Consider the following 18,220-nt stretch of genomic DNA (forward strand, 5'->3'; position numbering starts at 1 on the left):
CCTATATTTTGCCCCAAGGATGTTGACTTTCTCCATCTATTTAATCAGAATCCATATTTCATTAGAAATCACTATTTGGGACTCCTGACTTCTAAATAGTTGCTAATTTTGGTTCCAATATGACACAAATCTAAAGCAAATGCTACATACATGTGCTAATATTAGAACATTGGAATGGTGAGTGCTCCATTGAAGACAGTGGAGTGTTCCAGGCTTGTAATAGCAGATAGAAGCCTGGAGCATCAACATTACACTGTTGCTGTGAAAAAAGGCCTCACAGAGCCTCAGGCTCGGGTGAGGCCTTTGTTTTACAAATTTGAACATTCTTCCTTCTAGTGGCGGAATGTTCTAATAGCCTTTGCCTTTGGCTCGGGCCTTTAACACTGGAGCAGGCTCTTAATGGCTGGAAGAGCCCGCCATGTCTCTACCTTTATGTAAGTCTATATTATAGAATTGTGTATGTAGACAACTGCTTTGAGATACATGGGTCAGATTATCAATATTTCTTTGGATACATTTAGAAGGTGCCTGGAAGTATCTCAGTTTTACAAAAGCCTTCATATACGGCATTCACAAATATCTGCATCGAAGATCATATTTGCAGAAATGCTTTTGCACATGATCATCCGAAGGAGACTTCAATCCTAGTTCCTCCAGCACAACTCTTTCTGAATACCACAAAAACAATAGATGTAAATTTTGGATGTTGGATAAAAATTGGACCAATGTTTGTACCCGCAACACTGTGAGTTGAACACGTTTTGATCTAAATCGTGAGTTTACACTTTTTTACATTCCAAAGAATATTACATTGCTCTTTACATTTGGATACCCATTAACAATGTGCATATGTCAATAAGCACCCTGAGGGTTACCTTTCTCATCTATAACTGGCGCCTCAGGCATGGTACGGGAAAGAGCACAGTGAAGAGGATCTAACCAGTTCTGGTCTCTGTAATGAGAGCGAGCAGCCATTATAAGGTGATAAGAGGTAACCTGCAGGACACATATCAACATGTTATATGCCGCCTAGAATGCGTCAGGATACAGACACAACAAGCTAGCCCCACGGTCTGAAGTCTTCAGGGTATATTTCTTAATGTTTTTCGAGGGCACTCGCATATTTCAACAAGAGGAAGAGCAGCATCAATTTACCATTCATTATAATAGTCTGAAAGCATCCAGCTGGGCTGCACCGTTTGCGTGCCCATGTATCTTTTAGTAAACATATCACTATTTTCTATACAAACTCTTAGCATTCTTTGTGGTGCAGAGCAGGAACCCCCTTTCTCAGGGGGTTCCCACAAAGCAGTCCTTCTTTGGAGCATCACACGGTGGAAGGGCGAACAACAATAAATACATTAATGCCTTTTGAACAGCAACTTTTCTTTCACAAAAAAAGAATAATAAAAAGGGACCAAAATCTACCTCTGTAAACACAGCCTAGGACACTGCAGACCTTGGTGCAGCACTGAGGTCACTTCCATTTTACAGAAGAGGTAAATGCCTGTGTGGACTCTCTTGTAATACTTGATATGTGGACACACGTTTTTCAACTGTGCAATGTGAAAAGGGATGTTCCTAATTTGCATGAGGGTGTGGTCCAAATCATATGAGGGAATACTTTTGGCAATGGGTCTGTCCATTTTACAGATGTGGGTGCACATACAAAGAGGCTTTAGGTAGGTAGGTACACTAATTGTGTGAACACCAGTAAGAGATGCAAAGTTAGAGTACCACTTTGGAGTGTCCTATGAGAGGAGGAGAAGATGGTGTTAGGGATGCTTCAGGGACCACTCCTGTAGAGGGGTGTAGTCAAATACGGTAGCCTCCAAGGACAGATTGTGTCCACCTGCAGTGAAACAGGGAACAACCATTGGAAATACAGGTCAATTTTTCAGTGATACTCTTTCTTTATCGCATGCACTAATCATAAGAACTTCAAAGGTAATTCACATTTAGATGCATTGTATTAAGATCTATTTTGTGCTTGTTATACAGAAATGTGGGACAGGCACTTCATACGAAATAAAACAACTCTCAATGTGTCCAAGAAGAGAATTAACATTCCATATGTAAATTCCAAAATGATTATCCAATCACTCAAATACAAGGATACTTGTGTGTAGTTAAAGTGATATTCTTTATTTCTTTCATGCAATATGAATGACGAAAACAGCCAACAAGTTTAGTCCCAAGGACAATGGGACTTCTTCAGGGCTAATTTTATTACCCAAAAAGTATTTTTATATTTATTTCTTATCCATTCTGTTAATTTACTTGATAGAGTCATAAAAGTTCTTTCAGCAGCCCCGTTTTGCCAATGGGGGAAAATGCGGTATATTGGCCATGACTCAGCTGCCACCTAGGGAAACCTCGGATGGAAGTCAAGCCAGAGCCCCTATACCACAGTTTCCCTCATTGCCAAAACAGGGAACAGCTTAAAGAACTATTATGCCGCTATCAAGTATTTTTCAAGAATAGAGGTTTCCCTAGGTGGCAGCCGAGCCCGGGCCTCTATACAGCAGATTTCTCCCATTGCCAAAACAGGGGACTGCTGAAAGAACTGTTCTGGCTCTATCAGGTAAATTTCAAGAACGGATGAGAAATTATTATAAAAATACTTTTTAGATGATAATAATCAGCCTTGAAGAAGTCCCAGTGTCTTTGGGATGAAACTTATTGGCTGTGTTGGTCATTCATATTGCATGAAATAAAGAATATCACTTTGATTACAAACAAGTTTTCTTGTATTTGAAAGATTGAATAAGCATTTTAGAATTTACATATGGAATTTTAATATTCTTCTTGGACAAACTGCGAGTTGTTTTATTACTTATAGAGGGCCTCTCTCATATTTGTGTATATCAAGTCTGTGTAACTTGTTTTTTTTAACGGTTAACCCAGGGAGTAGAACATTCGTGTTGGGGAATGACTTGGAGTGCAGCAACACACCCCATTACAGTACTTAGCTTCTTAGAATTTCATACATTGCAACAATGCATAGAACAGAAACTCAGCAATATGCTATATTAAGTGGTCCGCACATGGCCACCATTAGCTGTTAATATAAACGATGTACCTACTGATGTCAATGCATGCATTCATCATTTGTTCAATGCAAACATTGACCACAATCTGAGTTCCCTAAACCATTTTTCACAACAAAACAATATCATTACTTTGGTATCAACAGCGCAAGCCTAGGCTTGTCGAAGAGAACATTTGATACTAAGCAGTGGCTTCAGATATTTCTGTCTACAAATAATGGGTACACAACATCACCAAAACCATTCAAGGCAGATGTTGCAATGTGCTAAAAGTATAAATTACGAGGAGAATCAACAGCAGAGATATGTGTCTTTTGTCATTCCTTACCACCACCATCTGAGTACATTTCTTATCAGATCCTATCAAGGATGAGGTAATACAGGCAGCTGCCTAGAAACTATAAGAAGGATGAAAGTAAGCAACTTCTTCATACTAGCAAAATTGTCAATAGTTATTATTCGTACTCGACTTAATAAACAAATGTGCATATTTAAGTGCATAATCGCCACTCTTGCCAATATGGATAAACCCATACTTGCATCCTCTGGAAACTACTCAGAGCACGTTATTCCAGTCAAATCTTTGCTGGCTATGCGTAGCTTAATTTTCAGTTTTTTATCCCTAAATCCTAGGGCACTGCTTCTAAAAATCCAAGCCTATGCAGTTAAAACAGCTCAAAACAAAATACCAAACTCAACCAAAGATTAGGCTCATGGAGCTATGGCAGAAATAGGTGAGTGAGTTTGTAATCTTGAAGTACCCATTAGTTGTGGTGAACTGATTTTCTCGAAATATCTGGTGACAGCTTGGACATTTGTGTGAAATTCACTGTCCCTTGACTTCAAGATACCATTGCAGTCTCAGCCAAATTCAACTATTTATCGGTACCTGATATTACTGCATTTTACAGTAGTCTTTGCCTCCTTCCTAAGGCTTATTAGTTATGGGGCTTTATCAGTTGGGAAGAGCTCATCCGCTGCTGTTTTCCAAGCACACAGATTGAATGATCTGCCATTATGTTCAGTTGCAATGATCACTTGTGCTGAAAGCTTTTTATGTAGGTGTGTATGTACACAGATGTAGGAAGGACACCAGTGTTTAGTAAATGCTTTCAAATTCAGGTGCATTATAACTAAGTGGAGTATTTTAAGAACCAAGCTAAATAAGGTATATCAAAGTATGAATGAACTTATTTAAATAGTATACAAATATGCAAATCATCTCTATGAGATTCAAGTTGCACAGTTAAGATTGAAACGCCAAATTATAAGCATTAAGTCTTAAATGGAAGACTCAATTATTATTTGGAACTAATAGCTGGTTTTTGACTGGTTCATCAAATGCCTTTGCCCATTTTTATTTTGGTCTTCATTATCTCTAGCATGCTGTTGAACTTCCATTCATGTGTGTACCTTTAGCAGGGAAGGTATGGGTGAAAACTAGGTGTTGGACTTTTTGCTTTTCCCCTAGCCCTTTCGCTGTAATTGAATTGGTGGGTTCAGGACGTTGGACACTTTCGTGCTGGTTAGCAGTGCAAAGTGTTGGTGCTTTCTGCCTTACATAAGTATATTAGGAACCCCCCCCCCCCCCTTTTAGGGGACATCTCCTCCATGGTAGGAAATGTATAAGCCATGTGTGGTGCGAGATGCAGTGATACACGCTGCGCAATGGCGTGCGGAGAGTCATTTTCACCATTGTAGAAATGCACCTTTGTAAAATGTCACTTTTAAAATGGACGCCATTTCTGTCTGCTTGTGCTGCCTGACTGAGGTGGATTGTCGGTCTAGTGTTTGAAGTGACAAGGTGATCTACACTTCCCCCAGTGACAGTGAGGCTGGAACCTTCTAGAAGCTTCCAGCCCTTTCTGGTAGGTGGGAGAAGAGGTGTATATGTAGAGCAGTAGAGATGCCATGTGCTCAGACTGAGGGTGGACTGGAATGAGAGCCAACACTCTGCCAGGAGGTACCGCCGCATTGGCCTGTGTGCTGGCCCCTGATCCCATCTGTACCCCTATGCTAGATACAGGTCCAGTGACAGCCTTTGCTGGAGTGAAGACTGCTGTGTCAGGAGGAGTGCCACTTTATGGCAGATGACTGCTTCTAGGAGCTGCTGTCCTGTACTGAGGAGTGCCCACTGTCTGCTGATCTTGCCCAGCCTGGCCTGCCTGCTCTGCTGCCGTAGCGCCTCGTGAGCGCTATACTTTGACAGCCTGCACTCCAATGAGGTGAGGAGCGTGGGCGCTACTCCCACGGGTGGGACCCCGGGAACTGTGAGTCACCTAGCGCCTGGTGACGCGCCATATTTGAAGTGACTGTGTTGCTCTGCCTGCACTCCAGCGCCTGGTGGGTACTGTTATCCTGATTACCAGAAGAGGTACACTAAATTCTGTCCCTGAAGCTTCTAGTGGGACCTAGTGCCTCACAAGCGCTATATTCAAGGTGCCAGGGGAAGAGGAGCTGACGCCTGCAGCGATGTGCTGTCAAGGTGCTATATTCCAATTCCCCTGCATGTGTGCTGCATTGGGGTACTGCCAGAGTGCCATATTTGCATTGACTGTGCTCTGCTTGCTGCCAAGGTGCTACAACTGTGCCCAGGAGAAGAGGAGCGGACGCCTGCAGCGCCGGGATTCTCTAGCGCTACGAGGGGATCCCGGAGTGTGGGATTCCCCCCTGCCTGCTTGGTTGACAGTGGGCAGCTGCAACGTATTGGGGGGCATTGTACTCCTCAGGAGGAGAGAGAGAGGAGTGAGAGATACTCTTGCCCTGCCCCAGTGCTTTGCGCACTTTGCTTTTGCTGTTTTTGCAGCCAGCCCTGACTTTGCGGGACATTGGGCATTTGAGCCCCGGAGAGAGGCCAGTTGGCCTGGGGTCAGTTTCAGAGTGTTGTGCCCCCTATTGGGGCGAACTGTGTTAATGCTGGTGAGGCCTATTGCCCAATATGATTTTTTGCATAATATTGTTGCATAATGCATTTGTATCTAGGATGAAACCTAATGCTTTTCCCTCCGGTTTGCAGTGCTGATTTTGGGCCATTGGTAATTTGAGAGCCCCCGAGTAGGGGCTCCGTAGGCGCAGTAGCGCCAGAAGCAAATCTGCAACTTTGGGGCAGCTATTCCAGGTGTATTTGCATCAGGTGTCCTGTTAATGTTGTTTTTGGCTCATGTTGCTGCCCCCTACTTCATGCCCAGGGTGGCCCATGCTAATTTGAGGCCTACAGATTATGCCCCAGACTGTTGGATTTGCCAATAGGTTTATGCCTAATGATATTGCCCCTATGACTCAGGTTTAGGTCTAATGTTTTCCTGCCTATGGAGTTGCCAAATGCTACTATGTATATGCCTATGCTAATGTGATTAGGCCTAATGCAGGATGAGATGTATGCCCCATGTACTTATGTTGCTGCTGATATGATGCATAACATGTTATATGCTGAGGGTGGACTCACACCATTATCTATGCTGATGATTGTATGTCTCATGTCCATGTGGTTATGCACAATGTACTAGAGTTTTCATGCCTGCTGTTATATGCCTAATGTTTTTCTTCCAGGTTTGCTCACAATGTGTTTATATGCTGACCTGATGTTTTATTCTGGGCCCCTTGTTTAGGCTTCATGCTAAGGAGGATGCCTTATGTTTAGGCCTGATACTTTTATCAAGGTTGCCCAGGTCATGACCTAGCCAGAAGGTCCTGGCTGTTATACATTTATTGATGGACTTTCGTTTATTCGTGGACTCATGATGGTTCTGGCAGTGGCCCGATTGGCGCTGCCCTGTATATAGTCCACCTGTGAACAGTTTATCTGCACCTGTGATTCCCTTCTGATGTGTTTATCTTAGAATACACATACTGTTTTTCACCCAAACGGGTGTGGTCTCTTTTTGTAGTGTGCCTTGTGTGTCGCCTGTGTGTACTGCGTGGATGCTTTACACATTTCCTCCGGAGTTTGACCCACCCGCTCTGCACCACGCTACCCCAGTTCTAACACTAGGCCACAATAGACTCTGTAACATCATGCTACTGATACACAGTAGTTAAGTTGTCAAAACTATTGTAAACTATTGTAAATGACTGACCATTTTAATCCATAAGTGGAGTAGTGGTTGGTGCTCAAAGGTGACAAGGCATGATCAGGTTGAAGAAGACTGGAGTGTTAGTTTCCCAGGCTCTCTTGTAGCTCTGGTGGTTGCTCCTTCCATCTAGTTTGTAGACAATACTGAAAATCTGACTTCCAGCAACTCCTAACAAGCCCTCAAGTTTACCAATAGGAAGACTTGCTGCTATGCCCTTTCTTGATCACTCCACAAAAAATGTGAGAGGCTGCAGAAGATCAATATACATTTGAAATTGGTGAGGACCTTCTTCAGATACTTCTGAGGTCTTTAAGAGTTACTGTAGGAGGCCTTATAACAGGCATACTAACTCACCCCAGGAAACAAACAGAACCACTGAATTATTGTTGTGAGGATCAAGAGAAGGCATTTCTTGACCAACATCACAACAACTGTCAGGTGGCAAAACCAGGTGCTGTGGAAACCGGATGCGTGTTTAGAGATTTTTGACTCCCAGAACAAGTGCTTGCTCTCCCTATAACACTAAATCAAGTTTTGATACAATAAGGAACCACTATCCAGAATTCACCCAAAAATGTGCCACCGCAAAAGATTCTGGGAGGTTTCATACTTTGCAAGAGATTCTGTGAGGTTGCATACTTCGCAAGAGATTCTGGGAGGTTGCATACTGACATGGTGAGAGCCTCATTGGCGATTAACAACACAAGAAGAAGATTTGTACTTGCTTTCCTTACTTGAGCCCACCAGTGGGGACCGTGTGACACTTCTTGTGCTCCACTAGCTGCTCTGGTGTCTTCATGAACTTGTGGCACACGTCACATTCGAACATCCGCGTAATGAGGTGAATCTGCAAATGTCGCTCAAACATGGTTTTCGTTTTGCAGACAAAGTTACAGAAAACACATTCAAACCCTGAAAACGGGAGAGCATAAGCGCGTGTTAGGGCCACCCACTTTTCAACAAGTCACATGCTACATCCAGGCTGCGTTGCTGGCACTGGTTTCCTTTACCTTTCTCAGGTTTCTCTTCTGTGTTCATGAAGGACTGCGGACCAGGCACTACGGAAATGACTAGTAAATTGCTGATGTCCTGGCTGTTCTGGGTCACATCCATATCTTCTTTGCTGTTCGCAGAATCGCTAAGTGCAGACATAGAGGACGAAGAAGGGCTGTTTGACGTGCTTGGGGTCTTCCTGTCTTCACCTGCAAAAGTGAACGTCAATTATCCACACGTCTAGCTAATACACAACGAAAGGAACAGCAGGTGTGAAATCACACACTCTTTGACTAAATGACGCCACAGGAAGTGACATCAAATTAATTCTGATGCAGTTTGTTGGTCATTGTACATGTATTAATTCATCTTTACTGAAAACACGGGGCAACAGAAAGTCAATGGTAACAAGCACTCTCAGCTATCAAGTAAAACTTTCAAAAAATACAGGCATACTTTTGTTTAAAAGAGGGACACTGGATTAATGACGCGGTTTGCTGACCAGTCCACAGGGCCTTAAAGAAACAGTACAGAAATGAGATAGCAATTGCTCATCACAAATGACACACGCACTGTTTGACTAAAACTACTTATGAAAGATGAAAACGTTTAAACTCTGGTAAACCGAGCCACGGCTTTAAACAGACAACGATGGACAGACACCAGTAGATAGAAGCGGGTTCATTGAGTTGGCTGAGTGGATTAATGCACCTTCTGCAAATGCTAGTTCATCCTGGAGTTATCGCAGTCTTGGACTATGATGGGTTAACACCAACATTCAACCTCCCTAGGTCAGAAAATATCCAGTGAGTTGGCTAATAATGACACGTGTCACTTAGAGTGCCTTGAAACGAATCAACAATAAGAGCTACATAAAAAAGATGAATAATAATACAGAATAATATTTAATTTGACATTTTGGGACACACTGAACTTTGTCAGCTGGCTACACGTTGGCTTTTCACAGAAAGACTAGAGTAAGAGATCTTCTTTACAGGAGGTCACATTTAGAAAAGTGATTTTTCTGGAATGCCGTGCATGTAGAATTGGAAATATTCTGATTATTTTTAAATCAGACATAATTTCGCATGTGTTTCATTCCCGATAAAAGGGTGACTACGCTGTGACAGCTGTTGGCGGTCATCATGCCGCTACAACACCACACATCCTTGGATCATAACTAATTTTTATCATCGATCCACTGCACATTTGACAATACTGACTGCCGAAAAATCATTATTTTGTAATTATGAAGAGAACTTGGCTGCATACAAATATATACTGGCCCTGATGAAGGGACATATATAACTGATATTGCCGCGAAACACGTGCTGGCCTGCTTTTCATTTCATGAAAAGTTAAAACTGGAATTGAAATACAACTTTGATGACCTTTAATGGACAAACAGATTGTCAAGATTCTTGACTCGTTTGGCAAACAAAGAACAATCTGATTGATGTAGTACCAGATAACTGGATGGAAGCAGGTACAATATAAACTGGGCAGCTTTTTCCAATTGGAATTTTTCATGCTGCGAATTTCTGGCAGTGAAATTGAAGACTAGATAAAATAGTAAATTTATAAGATATGGGGCATTGAAGATGCTTTTTATGAGGTTCATACCAGTAGTTTTCAGTGTTTTGTGCAAGATGTCTGAGCCACCGGTTCACAGAACTACCCATCAGCTTTACAATAAGGACATATTTTTTTGTGGAGAGCGACACAAAATCCATAGCTGGTTCTAGCCAGCTATTAAAGGAAGCATACAATATTTGAAAGATCTGAACACATAGAGTGACGTTAACTATCAGCCCAGTCCCGTCAATCAGAGTGCAAGATAAACGGGAATTTAAAATCACTGACCTGCAGTCTGACCAGATTAGCGGAAAAGTTGAAACAACAGTTGTGAGGGCTGCAGAGCAATGAACTGATTCGGTCCATGATGGTTTGGATCAATACCTTGCCCAAGCGGAGTGCCATGATTAGCAAACACTAGAAGTGACTGCACTTTCAATGAAGTAGTTAAAGGACCAGGCACCACTAGCTGACTGGCAGAGCACTTAGGTTCTACCAATGATTCTAAAAATGGGACAGAGAATCTGGGATCTCAACCGGCACTCCTGTTGTCAGGCCTTTTTTCAGGGGCTGGGCCAGCCAATAGTTTCAGTGGAGGTCTCTGGTGAGCAACTGCCATTTACTAATGTAGGTAGCAATGAACTGCTTGGAACCGCTGCGGAATTCCGCAAAGTGCCCCAAAAACTCTGCTGCGCTATGCAGAGTTCAGCAGGCGGCGGATTGCGATAGGTCACACTGCTCACGAGGATTTTTAGCACGAGGTGTTTGTACCACACTGTAAAATCAGTGTGAAAGGCACCACATGCATTGCAAGAGAGCGCAGTTTCTTTCTGCTGCTCAAATAAATGTTCCATTTAAGCGGCAGCTTCCCCAACTCGAGAGCAAGGTTTTTCAATGCGAGCAGTAGCGACCTGCCACGACCGTCCATGTTGAGCATTCTTTTTGTGAAATAGTCTGGGGTACAATTTTCCTTGCTCACACTTGCCAACTCAACGTTGGCGAGCCGCACTAGAGTTTTTCGGAGCTCTGCGCGGAGTGAAAAATTTCCACAAACTCCGCAAGCGGAAGCGGAATTTCATTTCCAGGCCTAGTCTAATGCTAAGTATTGCTATTTCGGGAATTGACTCTCCAAGGATTAGGTAATCAAGCAGTGAAGCCACATTTTAGAAGGTAATAAGTACTTGCAATGTCACACTTCATGAAGGCCACTCCTCAGAAAAAAGTCTACTTATTTGTTTACAATAGAAAATGTGCAGCATTTAAACTAACATAAGTACTAAAAGACAAAATTGCCTAGACCTTGAAAAAGCCATGATTTGATCCCAAACATTATTCTAGCACTTATGCATTTTAATGAAGACAATTACATGGGGCCTTCAACAACAACAACATAAGCCTAATGGTTGAAATCACAAGGACTCCCCAGCCTTCACATTCTCCACAACCCGAGCAGGCTGTCAACAAATCGTGTTCCCCATGTTCACGTCAGTAAAGAGAAGGTGCAAGAGGGATTGCTACAAATTATCTTAAAGTGCTATACATTTTTGGCCATTTTCTTCTTTCCTTGCAGCAATTGCTTAAAGCTTTACTAGTCAAGTGGTCTTCAGCAAATACCATGATGTCTTTGCAAAATCCAAGAAACCTATCATCCAAAAGAAAACTTTAGTTCCAAATTGAAACTGGAAAGCAGTCCCTTTTTGGAAAAGAGCAAAAGCAAACAGTGTGTCTAGTCATTTTGGTGTCTGTGTTCTGGGACCTTCGGGCATAGGAGGGTTAATGTACCACATCCAGTAAAGCTCAGGGGCCAAAAGTGCCTCCAACTGGTCTCAAAGTTACTTGGGTGACGGGTGGAGGGAGAGTTTCAAGAAATTAGATGGGTCGTCACAATTGGCGCAAAACTGTGTAAAAGTACTTCTGGGTCAGCATAATGAAAAGCGTGAGGCCATACTCAACTTTATAGTAGGAGTGACACCCACTGGGCTGGATGAAATTTCCCTTGAGGAGCATGGCACAATATTCATGATTTGTGTGCTGGAGTTTCAAAATGTCATTACCTAGGAACCTCAAGTCACAGACGGATGATTGCATCGGTTCCAAGTTCAGCTCCACCATCCTTGCCCAACATAGCACTTGCAGAGGCTACATGGTGAAAAGTTGAAACACAAAAGTTCTTTTTGGGCTCAGAAACGGGCTATACGGGCTCCCAAAAAGTCAAATTGGGGGGAGGGGGTTGTGACTTTTTCTTCCGATTACACTCCCATGTCTTTCTCGGAGTCAAAGGCCCACATGCTAAATGCCTTTACTGTAAGGCTCTTCACAGGCTTCCTAAGCTGACGGAGGGAACAGCAACTGGTCAAAGGGATGTGCACTTGGGGCATATTAATGGCCAAGTCGCGCAGCAAGTCACCAGGCTGCGCTGCACTGCGCGGCTGGGAAAGGGTAAAAATACACAGTATTTGAGTCAATACCACACCTTTCTGTCATTTCCCCAGCGCTGGTTCCCTTTTAGCTGCCTAGTGCCAACACAGGCACCCTTGCACCTACTTATCTGAACGCCACAATCTCTTGAGCTCTGTGGAATCTGGAGCAGTAACAGATTCTCGGAGTGAGGTGATGTGGACAGAATGTAGGGTACAGAAGCTTAGTAATGTCTGACATTTTCCTGCCATTGAAGGGCTTATGTACCAGACATAGGAATTTGTGTCAAGAATGAGAAAAAAAGGTCAGATTTTTGGGATAGGCAATTAATGCTAGAGGGAGCAATGAAATGTATGCACAGGGACAGGATTAAATTAAAAAAAGCTATATGATTTATTTTTAACAAAAAATTGTTCAGGTACTCACATAAAAAAGTGACAACAAGCGTGATGTGATAAGTGAGGGTGACTTTAAAAAATATATATACATCGCATTAACAACACATAAGAACTCCTCGTGAACAGTTTATACAAAATGCAAGGAGTTCATGTTGTAGGGGGTCGACGACGTTTCGATCTCAGTGACTAGAGATCATCTTCAGGACATAGCATATGTGAGCAAGCTGAATTTTTGAGACCGAAAGCATGCCAGTGAAAGAGTAGAAGAGTATTGTAGACACAATTAAGGTGTTCAGGCGGTAAAACCGTAGGCGAACTGTAATTGAATGCTGGGGCTGACGTCTATAAGTGGGTTGTAAGGACCCAGGAAGAGATAGGTCATCAGAGTGAGTTGTAAATACCAAAGTGTTGGAACGTGCAATACAGCCAATAGCTCAATTATCAGGGTATAGTCGCTGGGCGGTGGGCCACTGCAAGCTGGCCATCTGAGGATAATTAATAAGTCTTTCGACGTGTGTGATTTGGAAAGGACCACAGAAGTCAGTCTATTAGGGAGGAGCGGGCTGCGTCTCCAGCTTCCAGGCAGGGCGGACATTCGCCAATGCCCTACAGTGCAATGAAAAGATCAATTAATGTAGGGAGCTTAGACAGACAATACTGGCAACAAGGACAAACCCTGCAAAACCCCCAATGTACTGTCATCCATGCTGATCTGATAGGTGGAAGTGGTAAGGTCTGCGAAAGGTCAAGCAGGGTAATTCAAGCCACATGTTTAATGTTCATTAGGACATTCCATCCCAAAGCCCAGAACTTACAAGAAAGGTGATGAGAAATGCAGCTGAAAGAATAAATTGTTTTATAATGTTGATAATATTTTACATCTATTTCCTCTTCAACTGTGAAATGTGGTTGATGGTGGCCTAGGATAACTAAGGACTGGCATTGTTGGTCAACCATCTCCATTTATAATAATGAGATCAGTGCTCGAGTCTGTGCAAAATCCGTGTTTTACCAGAAACTGAGCAATTGTTGAAGAACATGTAATTAAATAACCCTTAGAGCCAGGAAGTGTCAGTTAAAGGAATCTGTAGGCCAAGATGAACATGCGACCATACAGCAGCAGGCTGCAACAGGCTCCATAGAGAGTCTGTGGGAGGTAACCTGCCAGTAGAGTGCTAAAGGGGCTGCCCTGCAATGTAGGTGTCTGCCACTGTTGGAGGAAGGGTGGGTGGGGGTTGTAATAGCTTTCTAAAGCGTGTGCCCATACTTGGCACAGACAGAAAATAAAGGGATCGTCTTTTTCATGTCAATGGAATGCCAAAATATACGGCCCCTGGTGACTGCACTCAAGATAATATCCTAAGGGGGTGTCACCTAGGCAACCCCTTAGAAATGAACAGCAATCCAAAAATGCGTTCATAAATCAAAAGCAAATAAGACCTTAGGCAGTATAGGGGCAGACCACCACACAAAGTGACATAGAAAAAAACCCCAAAAAGAATGAAATTTAATTAAAGCAAAATATAACTCTTGAACTGTAGCTCTATGCAGCAGCACAGGCTTGTTTCAGTCCTTTGTGGTTTCCCAGTGCTGCAGATGCAATGTCTGAGTGCACCGGAGTCGGCTCTGGGGCCAACGTCAGGGTCACATGGGGACTCCTGCAAGAGATGCACAACAAGCAGATCAAGGGTAGGGGCTTTTAGTCACCGTCTGGCAAACGCAAGGAAACATGATTTACAAGTAGATGAATCAGTGGCTGGGTCCAGGCAGGCAGCCAAAATGACAAGGAAATCAAAGTGAATTTATTTAGATTAAATTGAAGTAAACTGCAAAAAAACTCCAATGACAATACAGCAAAGCACATCCAGGCTGCAGCCCTTCACCATCCATTAATAACAATGGCACCACGACTATGCGCGCAAAAGGCGTTAATGGCCTCCATCAGCACCTCATTCTAGCATCGGGTACAATTTGAAGCATAAGTAAATAAAAACTGGGCGGAGCGAAGGCACCGTCCAAAAACGCAGGGAATCAAAAAGTGGGCATTTAAATTAGAAAGCCAGCACTCTTTTCAGAGGCCAGCAAAACACCAGCAAGCAGAAGTTCTTTGCCGTTCATTCTTGAACCAATTCTTACTCTGTCAATAAAACCTAACTTCTGTGTGAAATCAAGATTGTTAAGACCACTGATCATTACTGAAATAATTTTGATTGACTGAAACTGTGGGTTACACTTTCCCGGTAGACTGGATGCAAACAAGAGCAGCCATATGGAAATTATTGACGGAAATGTAAGATAAAATTGGCAGAATTTACTGTAGGTTCAAATCGATTATTGCCTGAAGATTTTTTTCTTAATCAAACGTTATGAAATGGAATACCTACGCTCTGAAACCTTAGTGATTTCAAATCAAATATGTTCAAAGTTTGCTACAAAACTGATCTCAAATATGAAAATGTGGTCTATGCATATTGTGGAACGAGTCAATACAGTGAATGCTTGCTTTGAATTATGGCTGAAGATGAAACTGGTTTTACTTCCATAAACTGTTGAAAATCTACTGATTTTAATGAATCTAGATGATTGCTAACGTCCCCTACAGACTAGCCCTTTTTGAACTACAATTACCAAGAAATTACACATGATCATAGTGTTGCCAAAATCCTATCCTGGGTCTGCATTGTGCAAGATCCAGTGATATAGATGGCAGGTTGTAATTGGCGGATGGTTGGTTGGGTGTGGCCCGAGTAACCAATTGAAGATTTCATGATCAAGTCACCGCGCCCTTACCCGAGTGCTTGTTCAGCACGTGGTTCCTCATATCAGTCTCTTCCATGGTGATGAAATCACAGGTGCCACAGCAGATTGAGAACATCCACTGCTCCTTGTCCACGTGGAGGGACATGTGACTGACAAACTGGGCGTTCAGCTCGGTTTCAAATCCACACACGTGACAACTGTGGGAAGGAGAAGACAATACATCAGGAAGATAAAATAAGCAAGCAGTGTGATGACAACGCGGTGTAGTTTAGGGTGCTGGGAAGGACAAAAAGACTGCAACTCCTTTCTGGGGAATGCCACAGCTGTGGTAGTACAGCAGTGTTCTGTGGAAGGTATCCATGCATGCCTCTTTGTGGTATTGTATTATATTGCAAAATGACATAGTGCTTACTATCCCTATGCAAAGAGCTGAAGTGCTTGCCTACATGGGTAGCACGCTACCATGTGTAAGGTTTGAGGCTGGAAGCATGTTGTCCTTAATTTGATCCTATGTTGTGCTTGAGGACCATGAATAAGATGCAGGGCTTAGTAGTGTAATGAATGATGCATGAAGAAGTGTGTGAAAGAGGCACACAGTTTATGGTTTTAAGTAAACTGGCACTATTTAGAAGCTCAGCAAGACCCTTTATGGTATTTCTTACAATCAGAGTCCTCTTAGCTGGCTACTTCACTGGGTTGTCCATTCAGAGATATTTTGTTTAAAGTTTAAGGTCCTGATCAGGCATAGGTAGGAGAGAGAAATGATGGATAGATCTGATGGGATAGACTTGTTAATTTCGTCCCATACTATCATCCCATATCTGATTGTCATTGAGAGGTGTCAGGAAGAGGTTATAGTGTATAACTTGGCGGGACCTGCAGTGGTGGAATAAATTAAAGTCCTCTGTGGGCGATTGGCATGTAGCATATTTCTTCAGTTATTCTATGCCTATTTAGTTGGTGATGGTTAATTTAATGCTGTAGACTAATACAATACTGGGCAAGGGACAGGACCCATAACAACGCCGTCTTACTTGAGTGTAAGAATATCAACTAGTATAAAGGAATCATTAGGCAGTTTATATGAGCTATGATCGACTGCCTGACTACTTAGTGCTATGGTTTCAGTATTATAATAGGCCAGCAGGATTATATATTGTATTATAATTGTATTTATATAGCCTTTACTACCCTTGACGAGGCATTAATGCGCTTTACGCCGGGCAGCCCTCGGCTACAGAATCCAAGATTCTTTTTTCCCCTAGTTAGATACTGTTGGGATTAGTCTTGTGCCCATAAGGTAATAATTCTCAACATTCTGTGCATTTACTCCAGTTTTTATGAGGTGGATTAAATTAATAAGATTTATTTGTGATCCTTTGTGGTAGAAGGGTTACGCCAATGAATGCACATGGTTGGCAGTAATAATATGTGAGAAACCCGAGATTAGTTGTTGTTAAGGTGATATCTTTAAACTGAGCAGTGGGCAATTTGCAAAAATGCAAAAACAGAGAATAAGGAAAGCATGGTTTTGACTGAGAAAAATAAAAGTAAGAAAAGGACATGCAACATTTCTAATTTATAAGACAAGGTCAAGTTTCCTGTACATACAGAGGAGGCTTTGAGAATGAATACAAACCTGTAAAAGAAAAAGTTATTTGCATGTGAGACAGTACTTTATAAGGTACCCTTGTTTATCAATAGAATCATGCAAACCTTGTGCCCCCTGAAAGGCTACCAGTAGACCAGTGCTTTAGCAAGAACAGCTGATCAGCTCAATTGCTGGAAGCGTAAAGTAATGGCTGGCCGCATAGATAGGAAAAAAGCAAAGTGGCATTCATTTTTGGTGCTCCTGGTTGTGGCATGGCACAAGATAAGAGTGAGAAAAGCTTCCCAGACAGTGGAAATGTGTTGTCTACATTCCTGTGCCTGGAGGGTGAAGGCCCAGACAATGAAGTGAGGAAGTTATACTACTACTTTAACCAATGTTATTAACTGTGTTAGCAATGGGGTGCTAAATAGCTTCTCTCTGACTAATGCTGTTTGGTAAAGATAAGCCGAAGGAAATTATCATTTGTGGGGCGAACCTCTAATTGTTTGCCCTATCTGTAATTGCTGGGTGTAGAACCCTGTGCACTTTACCCCTGCTAACAGGTAGTAAAGTGCATGTGCTCTCCCTTTTGGTTGAATTGGTATAACCCTAATTGGTTTATTTAACTTAACTATAAGTTCTAAGTATATGGTACAAGGTACACCCAGAACCTGTAAGTTAAGTGGACTGCAGCACCTATTGTGCCACCCACTACAGTGGTAGTGCAAACATGACTACGAGCCTATCATTGTAGCCTGAATGGAGCAGTTAAAAAACTTGAATTCAACCTAACAAATTAAACCCTTTTGATAGGTCTAAACCTTTCTTTTAAATATTAATAAGTCGCCATTAAGCAAAAGTAGAACATGCCCTTACAATGACTAGCACCTACAAGTTACTATCACTCTAGCAAGTCTGGCTGTTCCATAGAGAAACACAGGGATGCACTTTAAACATTTAATAATGCCATGTTTGACTAGGAAACACCTAGAAATATAATTCTTGTGCTCTTTCTGTTATTTATTAAATGCCCAATTCACTAGTGAAGTCATATTGTTAATAAATGTTAAGGAAAAGTTAATTTTAGAACATTACATTTTCACTGCCTAAATACTCTGGGGGCTAATTTGCATTAGCCTAAAGCTGCAGCCCTGAGTGCTCTACACTGAAATAGGAGGGACAACTGCTTCCAGAGCAAGGACAAAGGTCTGCGTGTGGGGATGTGTTTCTGTTCCTGTGCCAGAAAAACCATTTGAGCAGTGTCCAGGAGCGTAATTTACTACAAAGGGCCCTACCCTGTCACAAGCAGATGTCATATGACTCCTCGACAGGCCTCTTCGTTTCTCCTGCCAGTTAGGCAGG

The 18,220-nt window shown here is 42.4% G+C and overlaps 1 protein-coding gene across 2 annotated transcripts in view; it reads right to left on the reverse strand.

The window, feature by feature from the left end:
• The window catches only part of ZNF827 (zinc finger protein 827), a 578,049-nt gene that overhangs the window by 5,382 nt on the left and 554,447 nt on the right, over positions 1–18,220 (reverse strand). Inside the window, exons 11-14 of one of the 2 annotated variants that reach the window (XM_086962263.1) lie at positions 15,298–15,464; positions 8,134–8,325; positions 7,858–8,035; positions 876–952 (exon numbers count right to left, since the gene is read on the reverse strand). In XM_086962263.1, the coding sequence (XP_086818389.1) occupies positions 876–952; positions 7,858–8,035; positions 8,134–8,325; positions 15,298–15,464 (614 nt within the window). The remainder of the gene's footprint in view (positions 1–875; positions 953–7,857; positions 8,036–8,133; positions 8,326–15,297; positions 15,465–18,220) is intronic. The other variant, XM_086962262.1, reaches the window with a different exon arrangement.

This window comes from Lissotriton vulgaris, chromosome 3_1, assembly GCF_964263255.1.
Source record: "Lissotriton vulgaris chromosome 3_1, aLisVul1.2, whole genome shotgun sequence".
Taxonomy (NCBI): Eukaryota; Metazoa; Chordata; class Amphibia; order Caudata; family Salamandridae; genus Lissotriton; species Lissotriton vulgaris.